General features: G+C 54.3%; 1 protein-coding gene across 1 annotated transcript in view; it reads left to right on the plus strand.

Annotated features, from left to right (window-relative positions):
• The window catches only part of ASS1 (argininosuccinate synthase 1), a 52,685-nt gene extending 36,358 nt beyond the window's left edge, over positions 1-16,327 (plus strand). The window contains exons 13-16 of the mRNA XM_041724772.1: positions 5,263-5,394; positions 10,408-10,564; positions 14,561-14,626; positions 16,063-16,327. Of these exons, the coding sequence (XP_041580706.1) occupies positions 5,263-5,394; positions 10,408-10,564; positions 14,561-14,626; positions 16,063-16,108 (401 nt within the window). The 3' untranslated portion in view covers positions 16,109-16,327. The remainder of the gene's footprint in view (positions 1-5,262; positions 5,395-10,407; positions 10,565-14,560; positions 14,627-16,062) is intronic.
• Positions 16,328-17,458: the final 1,131 nt, after the last annotated feature.

Raw genomic sequence — 17,458 nt, forward strand, 5'->3', positions numbered from 1 at the left:
GGGGGAGATGTCATTTGTATTGATTTTACAAAGCTCATAATTGAAATTCGTTAAAGGGCTTGGTTTTTTTTTTTTTTGGTGGTGGTGGGGGAGTTGGGCAGTGCTAGTGCCCCAAGTCTGGGGTGGTCATGGGGTCAGAGGGAAGGAGGCTGGGGAAGCTGCAGATGGAGTAGCTTTTGCTGTATTGTGGCTGTTCACATCGTCATTATCACATTATCTTTTTAACTCTGGAGGGGGGCTAATTAAGTGAAGTAAATGAAATCAGTGGGAAGGAGAAGGGGGGGCAGGGCAGACAAGAGGGAAGGGGGGGAGCCAGAGCCTGTCCTTCCGCTCACCTTCTCCCTCCTTCTTTAGCCATCCTGGCTGTCTCCTGAGCTCCCTATCCCTGCCCATCTCACCTCTGCCTGCTGCTGCCTCTTCCCTCTGCAGACCCCCTCCCGCTTCTCTTCTCTCTCCTGTCCCTCTCTCGTCCACCCTTCCCATCTGTCTCCCACTCTCCCCTCCTAGCTCACTTCCTCCTGACTCCTCCACTTTCTGGCTAAGAAGAAGCAAGGGCTGCCCGCCCACTTACCCACCTGCCTGCCCACCTGTCCAGGCCTCCCAGGAGGCTCTGCTCAGATGGAATGTTCCAGATGGAGAGTAGAGGGAGACCTGTGAAAACAAAGATGTCTGTACCCTCAGAGGCCCACCCTGATCCCAAGACTGGGGCCAGCAGGGCACCAGGAACATAGAGGATGGCTAGAGACCCACCATGACTTGCCTCCCCATCACCATAGCAACTGCCTCCATCCTTGGCCCTGGTACCCAAGAGGGGAGCCCTTGGGCTCCAGCCAACCTCCCTTCCCCAGGCCTTTCCAAATGTCTCCCTCTGGAGACTGCTTTCCCAAAGGACCAAAGCCTCTGGTCCAGGTGCCCCAACCCCCACCCCACACCCACCCAGGCCCCAGCTGATTAGAAGGTCCCACTCTGTTCTGCCAAACTGTGCCGCCCGACAGCCTCAGGAACAGAGGAGACGGATTTAAGCAGCAGCAACATTTTGGTCCTCACCTCTTCCTCTTTGGTCCATTGGCCCCCCCCCACACACACCCTAGCTCCTTGCCCTTTTTGCCATCCACCCCTTGGCAGTAATTATGGTGTGATTGAAGCTGCTCCACAGAGAACCGCTGACACCTCTGTCTTTTTCCTGTAAACACGGGGAGATGAAAATAGACACTTGGAGCCGCTGTGCGTGTCACTGCGAAGATGTCTGTTGTCTCTTCCACCGCGACAGCAAGACTCACCTGTCATCTCCTCCTTCTTTTTGCGCAGTGGTTTGTATGCCGACTGTCAAAAGCCCCAAATCCAGTCTTTTAGCATCAGGTTTCTGTCAGTGGTTTTTTTTTTTTAAAGTCATTTTTTTCCAGAAGGACTACACAGAAATCATCTGTACCCCCTACCCCTGTGGAGAGGAGAGGGGAGATCTTTCAAATGCTCCCATGCACACGTGCACACACATACACTCACACACACACACACACACACACACACACACACGATAGCAGCAACCTGAAAACAGCTTTTGATCAGTCACAATTAACATTAACACCTAGGAAAAGGAGCAGAAATATTAATTGTGCCGTGTGTCAAGGCTGTGCCTTTCCTCTTGCCCGCGATGCTTCCTGTGGCCGTCTTGGGGGGTTGATGGCCATGAGGCTGGTGCTCAGGGCACAGGGGCAGGCAGCTCTGCCCACCAGACACTCTATGCTCCTTCCCCGGGGAGCAACTCTCTTGGGCCAGCAGCAGGTGGCCCTTGGGCAGGTCAGAGCTCTTCCTAGCTGGAAAGTACCGGTGTCCTCCTAGCACTCTGCACACAACCATTGATGTTCCTTCTCTGGGCTGCTGGGAGGTGATGCTGCGGAGTCGGCCCCCGTGTTCTAGAGACAAAACCATCAGCATGCACACCACGTCAAGACACAGTGTGTCTGTGTACTTAACCTTCCAGGCAGGTCTCTGGGGAAGTTGGGATGAGGAGCAGTTTGCCTGGGGCTCAGGAGGTGGCTGAGGTGGACGAAGGTCACACAGCAAAGCTGAGCTGGAAATTCTGGGAAGGTTTCATTTCCATGAGCCTTCTGGTCCCCAGCCTTAGCCCTGAAGGTACCATTTGGCCTGTGCCCCCCGCCTGGCCCAGCAGAAGACAGAAAAGCAAGGAGTCCGACTTCCCGGGGGCCAAAAGCAGGAGGGCTCCAGTCATTGGCCCACCTGGGCTGGCACGGTTGAGACTCTGTGCCAATAGATGGGCAGCCTTTGAAACTTTCTGGGTTTTTCCAAAATCTAGCAAAACTAATCCTTAGAAGGCCTGTTTCCAAATCGATAAACACCAAACTCTTAGTATGTCCCAGGATGAAAGACCAGTAAGCTTGGGTCAGTCACTATATTCCCAGAGATAAAGTTTCTAGGAGAGTTGAAAACTTGCCCCTTTAACATTGTGGTCATCTCTGCCATTCTGGAAGCAGACATTTCTAAAGGTTCTGCAAACGTCTGTCTTTGTAAAGAGGTGACTAAACCAGTGGGTCTTGCTCCGTTGCCCCGGAGCCATCGGGAGCCACTTGTTTGTGGCACCTTGCTGTCCCCACAGGAAGGGCCCTGACTTCTGTGCCAAGTTTTTGCAGGTTTTCTGTGCCTCCCCTGTTCTCACCCAGCCAGCCAGCCATCTCCACCGCCAACAACCTTTTTGGTTCATGGCTCCCAGTTGCTCCATGGAAATGGATGACAGAGCCTGTTTGAACTGTGTTTGCAAGAGTGACAAGGAGACTGAGTGAGGGCCTGAACATTGCCCCGGGACTCCAGGGCTTGGGGCCAGTGCATGATCTTGGGATGTTGGTGCTTTCCTGCTGGGGAGGCCATTTGCCCCTAAACGTCACAATTGGATCAGGACAGCAGACATTGCCCAAGAGCCACACTAGTGAAATGGAACAGGCTCTTTTGTGGCACCTGGTCTCCAGGTGGGGCTTTGACACATATGTCCCCCCAAGACCAAGATATCAGGGGTTTGCAGATAAGAGAATCACCCCCCGCCCCAAGAGGCTCTTTTCTGCTTGGGAACACCTTGGAGCCAGGATAAGAGCCCCGGCCTGTCCTCCTCGGCCATGGCTCCTCAGATTTGTGTTCCTTTTCATGGCCTGGTAAGCACGGATCGCTTTGCCAAAGACTCTGAGAAGCAACCTGGGCAGAGAAGGGAGATCTAGATGCTGCTCACACCAACCTTGGGCTTCAGCCTGCCCATCTGTAAAAGTCATGTTGGACCAGATTGGCATTTTAAGGACTTCCTGGTGGAGCCCGGGGTTTGCAGAAGGGCCTCTGCTCCCTGCAGCAGGGCCCAGGCTATCCCTTCCCTATGTTAGGCTTCTGTCAAAGACTGTTTCAACAGTGCAGCTCAAAGTTAGAAGAACGGGGCACTGATGGTCTGAAAGGGCCTGTCCTGGCAGCCAACATTTCTCTAATTTCTGAGTGAAAGATCGAACATTGGGGGTTCTCAGAGGAGGACATTTCTGGCAAGTGGCTGCACGCTCAGCCATGCCCATGGCACCTTTGGGCTCCAGGTTCGAAAACAATCTCCCTTCTGATTTAGGAGGGGGGGGTTGCTAAAAACATTTTTCAAATAGTGGTGAAAGGGACATAACATTTACCATTTGAACCATTTTGAAACCTACAGTTCAGTGGCAGTAGATACAGTCACACTGTTGCGTGGCCATCATCCTCATCCACCTCCTGAAATCTGTCTTCCCAAGCTGAGAGCCCCCTCTCTGTAGCCCTCCCCCACCAAACGACAACTTCCCACTGCCCCCTCCCCCCACCATCCCACTTCCTGTCTCTACGAACCTGGTGACTCCAGGGATCTCATCTAAGTGGAATAGAGGTATTTGTCTTCTTGGGACCAGTTTATTTCACCCAGCATGCTGTTCTTCAGGTACACCCGCCCTGTAGCAGGTGTCAAGAGTCGCCTCCCTCTTTAAGGCTGAATAATATTCTACTGTGTGTGTGCCACATTTTGTTTATCTACTCAGCTGTTGATGGACATTTTGGTTGCTTCCACCTTTTGGCTGCTGTGAACAGTGCGGCCATGAACATGCGTGTACAGACAGTGTGGAAACACAGTGGTAAATTTTTGGGATCACTGAAAATGTGCCCCTTTAGCACTGTAATGATGTGTGGTGTGAAGAAAGGACAGTCTCAGAGTAGCATTTGTGGGATGGGGACAGATCTTACCTTCTCCCATTGGAATAGTGGACGCCTGGCAGGTTTTCCTGTGGTCAGCTCAGCGTGCTCCCCTGATTTCTTAGAAAGGCCATGTTGCTGGGGCAAGAGAGGGTCTGGTGGTCCCACCTCCTGGTGTCTTAGTGTTCTCAAATCCAGTGTGGGACTACCAATCAAACCTCCCGGCCAGCCAGCACCAGGCTCAGCTCAGGGTCAGGCCCCTCGGTGTCACTTTGGACACCATTTGGTCTAAGCAGATTGTTTAGGAAATGGAGAGACTGGGCCTGGGGTCATCAGGAGGGGGTTTGGGCAAGACCTTCTGGTGGGGTTGGGGTTTGGATTTGGGTCCCATCAGCAGTGGGCCCACGGGGCAGCAGACAGCACTGGTCATGGGCTCGGCACCTCAACCCAGGCCCCAGCTCCACATTGGGCACTTTATTTCCCCTCCCGGGCTCAGTTTCCCCATCTGTACATGGGATGAGTGCAGGGGCCCACCAAGCCCTCTGCCATCACAGAGATTGGGGTTTATACTCAGAGACATAGCTGCCAAGGGAGGCACTGGCTGAAGGTGGCATGTGCATGCACACGTGTACACGAGTGTGCATGTGTATGTACAGCTGTCCCCTCCCCTGGCTCCCCCATGGAAGGGAGGAAGGGATATTTGGGGGCCTGGGCTCTACTGTGGTTGGTTTAATTACAGGTTTTCAGCCGCGGGCCGGTGGGCACGCGTCGGGAAGGAGGGGGGAACAGCTCCGAAACCCTATCATTTTCCAGCGTCTGAGGGCCTCTTCAAAGGGGGGCATCCAGACATTTTCTCCACAAGCCGCAGAGTGGACTGTCGTGGCCTCAGCATGAGCATAATGACAGGCGCATTTTGCAACAAGCTGGGAGTGAATGGGTCCGACCGGCTTGTCTCCTGTCAGACGAGTCATTATTTTTTTTTTTTTTTTTTTGTCATTTGCTGACAGTTTGGGTTTCATGCGTTTCTCTCTTTTTTCTCCTTTTCCCCCTGCCTGGAAAAATGGCTAGGTATCTACGAGACCCCAGCAGGGACGATCCTTTACCACGCTCATTTAGACATCGAGGCCTTCACCATGGACCGCGAAGTGCGCAAAATCAAACAGGGCCTGGGCTTAAAATTCGCCGAGCTGGTGTACACGGGTACGTACCGCACGTGGCTGCTCCCCCCTCCCTGAGCTGATGGCACCCTCCTCCAGTCCCTCCCCACCCACTGCCATCCTCAAGAGAGCCCAGAAGGTGCAGGTTGGAGGAGATGAGTGAGGGCAGGGGACAAGGAGTGAGGGAATTGGGGGGCTGGCACTGCCCTGTTCACGGGGTGTGGAGGGAAGCATGCCAGTCACCCCAGGATGTCCGGCTGCCTCTGCCACCTGAGATTTGCATGGCCTCAGCAGGGCCAGGGAAGCATCATGTGTCATTCTTAGGGTGGCCAGCACCTCACACATGCCAGGTGCCAGGCCCTGTGTGGGGACATGAGCCTTCCTGGGGTGAGGTGGAGGGTGGTCCTCCCAACGTTCCTAGGAGAGCCACAGCTGGCTCCTTTTACAGAGGAGGAAAGGGAGCCTCAGAGCAAAAGGACCTTGTACAAAGTTCCATGACTGGAAGTGGCCTAGCTGGGGTTGAGCCCCGGTCGGGCTGTCCCCGGGCAGAACCTGGGGCTGCCACAAGCAAGGCAAAGCCAGAGCCAGAGGCAGCCCAGGCACCAAATGACATCAGCACACAGTATGGGTGGGTCCCCCTGTTACAGGTGAGACCCAGTGCCTTATCTGTCACAGAGTTGGAATCCAGGCCTCCTGGCTGCAAACCCCTCCCTCACACCATATGACAGGGGTCCCCACATCCAGCCCACCTCCCATTTTTGTTCAACCCACAAGTGAAGCCTAGGTTTCTACACATTTTTTTTAAATGATTGGGGGGAAAACGATTCAATACTACCATTTCTTGTCCCATGAAAATTCTAGGAAATTCAAACTTCAGTATCCATAAATAGTTCTTTGGGCATGGCCACCCGCATTGGTGTATACGTTGTCTCTGGTCACTTCTGAGCTACCATGGCAGAGTTGAGTAGTTTGTGAGAGAGACCATGTGACCTACAGAGCCTAGAATATTTAGTATCTGGCCCTTTGCAGAAAATGTTTGCTGACCCTCCTCTATAACATTCACCATCTCCCTAATGGGAGAAGTCACATCCCTCCGAGCTTGGGCGCGGTGAGGGTGTGGGGGACAGGCTGCTGCCTGAGGCCCGGTTGACATCTGTGGGGGCCTAGACATCAGGGGAACGCGGGAAAGTGCGTGTTAACAATCCCTATCTGGGATAAGCCTCTGCTGCCCTCGCCTTATCCCCTCCCTCTCCTCTGGAGGTTTTATTTTCCTTTGAAAGCTCCTAATCACTGTAACTCATCTTGGGATTTCAAGGGGACTCCAGTGGTTATTGGCTGGGCGATTTTTCCCTCCCATTGTATCTGGCAGCTTTGAAGCTGGGTCCCCCCCTCCACCTCCCCAGGTACAGACAGGTGTTTAAATACCATTGTCTCCTGCGGGCTCTCTTGCTCAGCAGGGTTTCAGCAGAAAGGTGGATTCTGGTTACAAAGTAGGAGAGTCATTAAGCATAGCAGGCCCATAGGGGAGAGCACCTGGCCCGGGCTGCTAGCTCAGAGGCTTCTCCCGGAGGCCAACTGGGGGCCGCCTCCAGCCGCCCTCCCCTCCCACAGCCACCGCCTCTCTTGCTGCGGGACCCTGAGCTGGGCGCTCACGGGCATTACCTAGTCTTAACTACACAGGGGTGAGAAACTGGTTTCTAGGTTTCACAGCTGATGAGTGGTGGTGTTGAGCCCAGGACAAGCCAGCTGCAGAGGCCAAGTGCTTGGCCAGGCCAGTGGATCCTCGTGGGGCGAGGGGGGGAAGGGGGGAAGGTAAACTGGGGTTCTTGGGAAACGAGATCAAGGGGCTTGGTGGCATGCACATGGGTCCCTTGAGATCCGGGGCACAGCTTGGCCCCAGCCACGGGCTCAGGGCCCCTACACCTGACCACCGGGGTGTAATCCTTACTGTTACCCACTGAGCCTTCCAAATCCCCAGATGAGGTACAATGATTAGGAGCCTTCAAAGGATTCTTTTTATTTATTTATTTATTTATTTATTTATTTATTTATTTTATTTATTTATTTATTTATTTTTTCTTCAAAGGATTCTTGATACTCTATTTCCCAGGTGCCCCTGACATCACCAGGCCCCTGTAGATATCAGCCCGGCCTTGGGTGGCAGCCTGTCCCCACCCCAGCTTGGAGGGGCTATTTGTTATGACTTCTCATGTCATGGAGACATGAACGTTACAGAGAGGTTTAAGCAAGTTACCTGTGAATCTCCCCGTGCCTCGGTTTCCTCATCTGAAGAGTGGGGATAATAAACATACCTAGAACAGCGCCTGGCACAGAGGAGTGGGTTGATATACTACAAATGCCTGGTGTGTTTTCCAAGGGTAGAGGCAGGGACCTGGGGCCTTACCTCTGTGTGGGTTTATGACCGAGTAGGTCTGTCTACCTTGATCCTCAGTTTCTCCTCCTGTAAAATAATGGGCACCAGACCAGGTCTCTTCCATCTGGTTCCATCTAGCTCCCACTCGTTGAGCCTGCCACTTTGCTGTAACACGTGGCTTCCTCAGAGCACAGATAGGGACACTGAGGCACAGAAGAAGCCCATCTGCCTCAGCCCCACTGCTAGATGCCCTGGTGACTGTGACCACTGTTCATTTCCCTCTCCTCACCCCATCCCCAAGTTTCTCTATGGGCTTGTACAGACCCTCTCCCTCCAGGCATAGACGCTAGTCCCCACCCTCAGGGTCATTCTGGCAGGACCCCGGCTTTAGGACCTGTCTCCTTCATTTTTAAAAAAAAATATTTAAAGATCTTATTTATTCATGGGAGACACACAGAGAGAGGCAGAGACATAGGCAGAGGGAGAAGCAGGCTCCTCGCAGGGAGCCCGATGCAGGACTCAATCCCAGGACCACCGGGATCACACTCTCAGCCGAAGGCAGACACTCAATCATGGAGCCACCCAGGTGTCCCAGGACCCATCTCCTTTAGGGCATGTAGCTCACCTCCTCTCCCTCACCTGTTTCTTCAGCAGAAGAATGAGTATGATGCACAGCTCATACAGAGGGCTGTTGTCCCAATTAGCATAGTGCTTGGCCCACCCCCAGACCTGGGATACTCACGCAGCACCACAAGCTCACTATCCCTCAGCCCAGGCTGGAGCTGCTGGAAAAAGAAATCTGAGTTCAAGACCCCCATGCAGCAAAGGTGGGAGATCCTGAGATAAAGCCCAGGCCAGATGTTCCCATGTGGGTGCACCTATCTCTGACTTCATCTCCTCCCCGTCTTCCAGCCTGAGAGCTTAATGGTCTAATTATCCTGACTTAGAAAGATGGCCAAGCCACTGGGGCATGGCAGGGGGCAGCCATCAGTGTTCCCTCCCATGCGGGTCTAGGCTAGAGTCAGGAGCACTTTTCAGGATCTCGCTGTGGCTTGGGACACTTCTCCAGGTGTCTGTCTGTCTGTGCAGTGAGGGCTGGCCGAGGCCATATTCAAATCTCAAACCTAAAATGCTTAATGCTCGGCCTGCATCCTATCAGTGAATCCATCCAACTCACCGGAGAGTGGTCAGTAATATCTCATTGTGCAAATTATCATTGCGGAGCGGGATCTAAACCCAAATGGCAGGTGGCTGGAGGGTGAGGACCCTGCCTGGCCCTCCCCCACCTCTGCAAGTCACTGGACCCATCCCAGAGAAGCTTGCCCCCCTTTCCCACGGAAAGCCTCAGCAGGTGCCCCTGGAGGCCCGGCCTCCAACAATAGCCGCAGACCCGGGGCTGACCTGGCCCTTTATCAGGGCAGGAGATCGCGCACCATCTGGCCTCACAGCTGCCCAGGTGGGCTCACCTTCCCAGCTCCGTTTCACAGAAATCCTACCCCTCGAGCTGTCCCTCCCCCAGTCTTGGCCACAGCCCGCCTGCCCTGCACAGAGACCAGAGCGGAGATGGCTGGCTGCCTGGCTGCAAGTCTGAGCCCGTCGGTGCTGAGCTGCAGGCCCCAGGGCAGCCTGGGGACCGAGCACACAGCCTCCAGTGGTCTCAGGGCTCTGGGGGGACAGCATGGAGGAGGGGACAGCATGGGGGAGGAGGAGGTAGCACATTTCTCAGGTACCTTGGGTGCTGATGAATGTTCTGTCCACAGGCAGTAAAAGTCTAAGATTATCATACGAAGCAGGGCTGTTATAACTAAGGTCAGACCCTGGTCCCTCACTGCAGCCTGTGCATGATCTTGGGGAAACCTCAACTTACTTCTCTGTGCCTTACTTGTTCACTCAGAAAAGAAGCTAAGGGAACTTTTCTCCTAGGGCTGTTTATGATGATTCAAAGAACTAGTCCAGGTGAATAATTTAGCACGGTGTCCATGCTTCATACATAAAAATATTTGCATAGGAAAGTATTAGCAGCATGTAGACAGTTGACTGACATCTGAGGGGTGGGGCCAGGACTCCAGTGTGTGGACACCCAGGGGCCTCTACGCACAATAAGCGCACTAGTCCTGGGAGGGGGATACTGTGTCATCCCCACTCAATAGATGGGGAAGCAGAAGGACAGAGCAGTGAAGGGAACACACACACACAGAGTCTTTCTGCCCCTGAACCACCACCCAGCTGCCCCTGGGAAGATGAGCATTCCCATCGCTCAGCCCTGAATCTGGCCTGAGGTCTCCTACCCGACAGCTATCTGCCATCCTCATAAGACTGAGCTCCCTGTGAGCAAGCCATGGCGTCCCTTCACGGCTGTGTCCCCACGACCTGGCCCGTTGTACTCCTTGAATGTCTGGCATGAGGCAGAGGGTTGGCTCCCCTCCTCCCAATCCTTGGGAGGTGATGCTTGCAAGAGCAAGGAGGGCCCCTCCTTACCCACCAGGGACATGCAAGGTCAGAGGATAGGCACATGGGCTTGTTCCTTGATGCAGCTGTTTGTAAGCGTTCTTTGTGCCAAGACCCTCCCGCCCCCAAGGTCTGCCACGGTGGACTGCAGGACAGGGTGGCCTCCCTACACCCCCGATCCTAGGCCCCAGCACAGTGGGCCTCCCTAGCACCCTCTGTTTCCCATCCCTGCAGGTTTCTGGCACAGCCCCGAGTGTGAATTTGTCCGCCACTGCATCGCCAAGTCCCAGGAGCGTGTGGAAGGGAAAGTGCAAGTGTCCGTCTTCAAGGGCCAGGTGTACATCCTCAGCCGGGAGTCCCCACTGTCCCTCTACAACGAGGAGCTGGTGAGGTAGGTGCCCCATGCTTACCCCCCAGCCGAGGAACACACCCTCACGGCCACTGACCCTTCCAACCAGCTTTCTCAACAAAGATGTGCCTGAGCATGGGGAGGCTGTGGGGGAGCCAGTCACACAGGGAATCAACGCTGCCTCTACCCTCCTGGGCCTTCCAGGCTAGACGGGGAGAAAGGCACCCATCAAATGATCACCTGAATGTAGAATTAGGAAAGACGGTGTTGGGCTGTGAGGAGGCACAGGTCTGACTGGGTATTCTAACTGGGATATGGAGAAGCTTCCTGAGGAAATCACTGTTGAGCTGGCCTCCAAAAGACAGTTGCTAAGCAGGTGGAGAGGGAGCTTGGAAGCTTCCAGGGACACGGTCACGTGCAGAGGTTCTGGGCATTGGATGAGTCCAGAAGGTCCCAGGCACGCTGGGAGAAGGGGGTCAGAGGTCCCGGAGGCAGATCTTAAAGAGGAGCCATCAGAACTTTGTTTCTTGAGGGTCCTTCTGGCTGCTCCGGAGAATAGATCCCAAGGGACATGCCAGCTGGGACCAGGCTGACGGGTCTGGAGATGGAGAGAAACAGAAGGATCTGGCAAACGGTGAAGTGGTTAAGAATGGAAAAGGCTTGGATGTGGAAAGGGATGAAGCACTTTCCGGACTCGCCCGGCACAAACAGCTGGGCGCACTGGGGTGGCAATTCCTGAGTTGAGGGAGTTCTTGAGAGAAGGTCCTGCATTTGGACTCAGACACCTTGAGGGTGAGTCATCTTCGAGCCAGACCAGGAGAGTGTCTGTCAAGCCCTCAGACACACCAGCATAGAGTTCCAGAGAGAGTGGGTGGAAGACAATGGAGAGTTGCAGACATCTGGAGGTTTCCCAAAGCCAGGAGGAACCTGGCCAGGGCCAGGGGGGGCGGGTCGGAGTGACCTGGGATGGGAGCCAAGGAGGAGGTCTCTAGGCCATACCAAGGATGCTGCCTCCAAGGCCCCAGGGCCAAGCTGCAGAGCCCTGGTGGGCCGGGTCAAAGGCAACCTCGGCTCTTGAGTCGCATCTGCACCATGCCTTCCCCGCGGACCCTTCAGAGGTCACCTGGCCTCCCAAGAGGTGGGACCCGACGGCCCCACCCGACCCCAGTCCCCAGCCCAGCTTAGCCCTGGCGGAGGCCTGTTGGGAATTAGCAGGCGAGTTTTGTTTGGCGGTCAATATTATTTCCCTCTTTCCCTGTCTCCTCGCCGTGCTGAGCTGCTCCCCCCTTCTGTCTTTCTAAACACTTTATGAGCCATAAATATAACCGAATCAGTTTAGATCAGTCGGGGTAAATGTCAAATTATCTTCTCTCTTTCTCTCTCTGGCTCTTTCTTCCCTCCCCCTCCGAATCAACAGCTTCTAATAATCTGCCCAACCCTTCATTAAGCCTTACAGCCTCACTCAGGGAGATTAAATGAAGAAAGTAAAAAGGGGAAGGAAAAAAAGAGAGAAAAGCAGGCGCATTTATTCTCACTGTGTCTCCGACCATTTCCCCTTTCTCTTTGATTTCTACATCGCTGGCTTGAAAGCCCTTGAGTGACAGCCTCACAGGGACCAGCGAGGAAGCCGCGAGAGGTAGCAGAACTGGAAATGCCGTGGCACAGTAGGTAGAAAGTAACGTAATTATAGAGCAGGTCAGAGCCACTCGAATGAACAAAAATAAAAGCACAGAGGTTTTCTGTAGACCGTCAGGGGAGGTAAAAAAAAAAAAAAATCATTGTAAACTCTTTTTCCACCACCATCAGCCACCACCACCCCCACCACCACCCCAAACCACAATTTTAAAAGAGGTTTTTCAGCTCCCGAGAAACACCTCTGGGAACTCTTCTGCAGCCTCATGCTCCGGACAAGTTTGTCCCCGGACCTGGGCCTCTCTTTGCAGGGGCTGCCGAAGTGGGCTGGATGCCCCTCCAGGGGAGGGGAGTGGGAAAGTTTGTTTTGACATGTGCAGGATGGTGATGAAGAGGAGAGGAGTGCCTGGAGGGGAGCTGGAAGGGGGTCTGAGCCCTGGCTTCTCCCCGAGCTGAGCACAGGGATCCTTCCGAAGGGAACAGGTGATTCAGGCAGTGGGAGTGTGTTTCACGATTTGATTTGTATGTGTGTCAGGGGGGTAAGCTTTATCATCCAGAGCAAGGTGTGTAAAAGGGATCTGCAGAGGCTGATGCTTTAGGGGATGCCATGAGGTAGCCCCTCCGAAGTCTGACATCGCGCCCCCTTACAGGGGACTTGCTGATCTGCTCCTGAGACCTGGAGAGGCCAGCAGAGGTGGGGAGGAGGAGAGACGGGGGTGGGAGTGTGGGAGTTCTTGTGCTGTTTCACAGCCCCATGAAGGTCAGGGCCAGGGCATGGTGGGGGTAGGGCAACAGAGCCCAAGTCCTGAACAAGTTGCAGGATAGCTAAGCGCAGAGAGCCCACTTATAGAAAGTCCACAATCCACAAAGAGCCAGCCAGAGGCACAGCCTTGTCTTGGGGAGTGGGGGGGGGGGTGGATGACAGATTCCCCTCTGCCCTCTTCCTCCCCAATCTCACCTCTCCAGAGAAGGCTCCTGAGGGGACAGGCTGCCTCCTTGTCATCAAGAACCTTAAGACTGCTTTGTCCTCTCCTGAGGCTGGAGTTCTGGGGACACAGGGACAAGGAGCTGATTCAGAGTAGGACGCGTGAGAAACAGAGGGACCCCGTCCCCACCAGAGGCTTAGAGAGTGGCGGTACTGAGACAGATCTGAGACCACAGTGCCCTAAACTTGTCCTCAAAGAGCTTATCACAGTCCTAATTAAGGCAGATGGGTGATTGATGGCTTACGTCTGCTGCCCCGCCTACACACCATGGGCCCTGTTCTTGTCTTGCTCCCCGTTTCCTCAGCACCTGCAGACCTTAGGTGCCTAAAAAATACCTGAATAAGTGAATGAGTGAACAAATGACATGAGTAACAGTGAATGCGAGCCAGGTGCTAGCTACATCCTTCACGCGGAGCCAGTAATAACATGGAGAGGCCCGTTTGGCAAGTGAAAGCCTGAAGCTCAACAGGCAGGAGGATGTGCCCTAAGTTCTTTGGGGGGGGGGGGGTAGAGCGGAGATGCAGCCCCAACCTGAAGGACTGTGGCTGGGAAGCGTTTCTCAAAGGATAGCTAGGTGAAAAGATGAAGCCTGTCGAATCTGGAAGATGGGAGTTGTAGATGGGGGAAACATTTGTCACAGTGGCACTGACCAGGGGATCCCTGGGTGGCTCAGTGGTTTCGCACCTGCCTTTGGCCCAGGGCACAATCCTGGAGTCCCAGGATCAAGTCCCGCATGGAGGCTGCTTCTCCCTCTGCCTGTGTCTCTGCCTCTCTCTCTCTCTCTAGGTCTATCATAAATAAATAAAAATAAATCTTAAAAAAAAAAAAAACAATGGTGCTGACCAGGTGCTTCTCGGAGCCAGCTGGCGTGGAGCAGGTGCCATGTTTGTAGATGGACCAGACAGGGTCTTCCTGGGGGCCTCCCTGCCCTGAGAGCTTCAAGGGAGCTGTCACAAATCTGAGGCTGTTCTGTGCACACCCTGTGGCTTCCCAGGGCCTCCAGGCCCCTGGATGCCATCAGCTGGCGCTGGAGATGCCTCTCAGATCCCCTTCGCCACTGCCTCCCCCCCCCTCAAGCCCTGAGAAGCCGAGCTGGCTCACAGGTGTGTCCTCAACTTGCAAACACAGTTCTCTGGTTCCTAGGAGGATTTCAGCAGATAGCACTGACTGAGCCAGGACCCTCTCTGCCAGTTCACGTAGCAGGGACGAGGCTCCTTGCTCCCCAGCCCTGGGCACAGTGCCTGGCCCTGAGTAGGGCTCCTGAATTGGACAGAAATGCAATGAGAAGCCAAAGTTTGGGCCAACCCAGCAGAGATACCCTGAGTTTCTGTGAACCTGAACTGTCCCTAGCCCCAGAGAGCCTCGGACGTCAGAGGTGAGGCCTGGGGGTGTGCTAACTGGCTTCTCTCTCTCTCTGCAGCATGAACGTGCAAGGTGATTATGAGCCTATCGATGCCACTGGTTTCATCAATATCAACTCCCTCAGGTGAGCAGCTCTGGCCCTGATGGGTCTTCAGACCCCCCCGGGTGTGGGTAGCAAGCTCTGATGGGACCTCAGATAAGCCCTAGAGAGGCCCTCCCTTCCCGTCCCTCTGCCCACGCAGCTTCAGTGCCTGCTCCTATTCTCAGAGGGGCAGAAGGCACAGCCGGAAGCCACTGAAGGTCCGGGACACTGGGGTTCCATGTTTCTGAGTCCTGTCCTTTGCCTTGGACACTCAGTCCCACCCTCTGTAGCTGCAAGAAGGACTCCACCAGGAGCCCCCTTGCTTGGGGAGGTTAGAAAGAGAAGTGGCTGAGAGGTAGAAGGGAACCTCAGAAAGTCATCAGGCCAGAAGGCACCTGGTACCTACCTACATGTCACCATACCTGAGCTGCAGGTCTAGCTGGAAACTATCCTAGCCACGTGGATACCCATGGCCTAGTGAGGTAGCCCACACCATCTGAAGCCACTCAGACCTGCGTCCAAATCCTGGCTCTGCATTATGGTCTTGGACTCCCTTCTGGACCCCTGGGAACACAAGTGGGGATGTTGACCGTAGCCACCTCACAGGTGTGGCCAAAGTTAGCGTGAGTCCTGGGAAATCAAGCACTCAGCCCAGACCTCGGCCTGCAGGAAGAGCACATGTGGCTGACAGCACACGTGCTCAGCGTGGGTGTAGCCCGGACACACACAAAGGCAAACAGGGTCGTTTATTACCGGCAGCTACTGTACACTAGCCTCCAGGCACCCGCCTGGGTTGTCTCATGGCATTCTTACACACAAATTTGCAACTCCAGAAACAGGCCCAGGGTGGTTAAGTAACCTGCCACAGTCACCCAGCGAGGAAGCCGGGGAGCGAAGTCCAGGTGTGTCTGTCCAGCTCTGGGTTCTGATCACCAACATCCTTCTCTCGGGGCTTGGCATTGGGGAGAAGGCACGAGTCTCTCTAGCCTCCCTGACACATGTCCTGGGCACAGAGCCACCATTTTCTCCTAACGCCAGGCTCTTGTCCCTGGAGCTGAGACTGGGAGAGACGATGAATCCAGCTTGACCTTCCCTGGTGCTCTCGGGGCGACAATCACCTCCACTGCCCCGCCTCCTTCGCCCTCTGTATTTTATGACTATAAACCCTTTTAAATGGCTCCAAACACATCGGGTTTTCATAATGGCCTCTTCATCTCTCCCATTGCCAGTTAAATGCTTTGTCTTCAACAATGCCAAGCAATGTTTTCCCCCAAAGATAAATTAATTACATTATCCTGATTGGATGGCAGGAGGGGCCAGGGCAGGAGTGGGAACAGAGGCGGAGAAAAAAAGACAACTTCACACACATTTTAACTAACAGCTGCCCCCGCCACCCAGGTTCTGCCTGAATTAATTGAACCGAGTGCGTGTTGTTATTGTTAATTTACATTTTTCTTTGTTTTGAATCTGGTTTACAGGCTGAAGGAATATCACCGCCTCCAGAGCAAGGTCACTGCCAAATAGACCCGCTGACAATGAGGAGCTGGGCCTCCTCCTTTGCCCATCTCCCGAGCACAGGCGCTAATTGTTGTGATAATTTGTAATTGTGACTTGTTCTCCCCGGGCTGGCAGCCTGCTGCCCAAGTGGTCATCAGTAGCCTGCCCAAGTGGTCATCAGAGGAGAGGGTGGGGTTGGCGTCGGTGGGGAGATGCAAAATGACAATTAAAAAAAAAGATACGTTAGTCTTCCGTTTCTTTATTTCTGCAGAAAGAGGGTATATGTGTGGTGTCAGTCATGCTCTTCTTAGACCAACCTTTGTGTCCGGTCAAAGCCACCAAAGCCACCTTTGGCTGGGGAACGAGCTTCTCCGGAAGGATGGCGCCCTCTCTCCCAGCAAAAACTAGGGAATCCAGATGTGTCCCGCTGGGTCAGCCCAGTTGTGTCATCAACTGTGGCCCGCGTGCCACATCACAGGGGAACAGAGGGGAGTTTGGGGGACACCCCGGGGAGCTGCCCTGCCATCGTCCACAGAGGACCACTGGGAAGGGCGGCCACGACTGACCCCCCGAGAGCCCACCACCACTGCACAGCGGCCTCAGTAGCCCAAATTGCGGAGGAGGAGGAGGAGGAGGAGGAGGAGCCCCGAGTAAGAAGAAAAGCCTGAGCAGAGAACACAAGAGGGCAGGCACAGAATAGAGCAGACACCCTTGGCGGAGGCCACCTGGCCTGCAAGGTGCCCGCTACTGCTCCTCCACCAACCAGGAACCACAGCGGCTACGTCTGTACAATGGCCCCGCCCCCTCAGTCGGGGCTCATTGGGCCGTGACCCAACCTGACCCAAGCTGGGCCAATCAGAATCTCACTCCCAGGAACTGGGCGGGGGCAAATAGCCAGAAGTGCCGACCGGTACACCTGGGCAGGGTAGGATGCTCTGTGCCCCGGGAAGCAGAGGGGGTGGAAGGAAGCAGGAGGAAGGAGATGGGAAGAGAGAGTTTGAGGTTTAGGATCCCAGTTCCCAACCTGGTATGAACCATGATGCTGGTGGCTTTGGGGTTTTTGTTTGTTTTTGAGGAGACTCCATGCCCATTGCAGAGCCCAACACAGAGCCTGAACTCAGGTTCCAAGATTAAGATGTGAGCTGAGATCAAGAGTCAGACAACCGACTGAGCCACCCAAGCACCCAGGGTTGGTGACATTTATGGTGGCATTCCTTTTTCTTTTTAAATATTTTATTTATTAATGAGAGACACACAGAGAGAGGCAGAGACATAGGCAGAGAGAGAAGCATGTGGGACTCAATCCCAGGATCACAATCTGAGCCGAAGGCAGACGGTCAACCACTAAGCCACCCAGGTGCCCCTATGGTGATATTT

This window comes from Vulpes lagopus, chromosome 12, assembly GCF_018345385.1.
Source record: "Vulpes lagopus strain Blue_001 chromosome 12, ASM1834538v1, whole genome shotgun sequence".
Lineage (NCBI taxonomy): Eukaryota > Metazoa > Chordata > Mammalia > Carnivora > Canidae > Vulpes > Vulpes lagopus.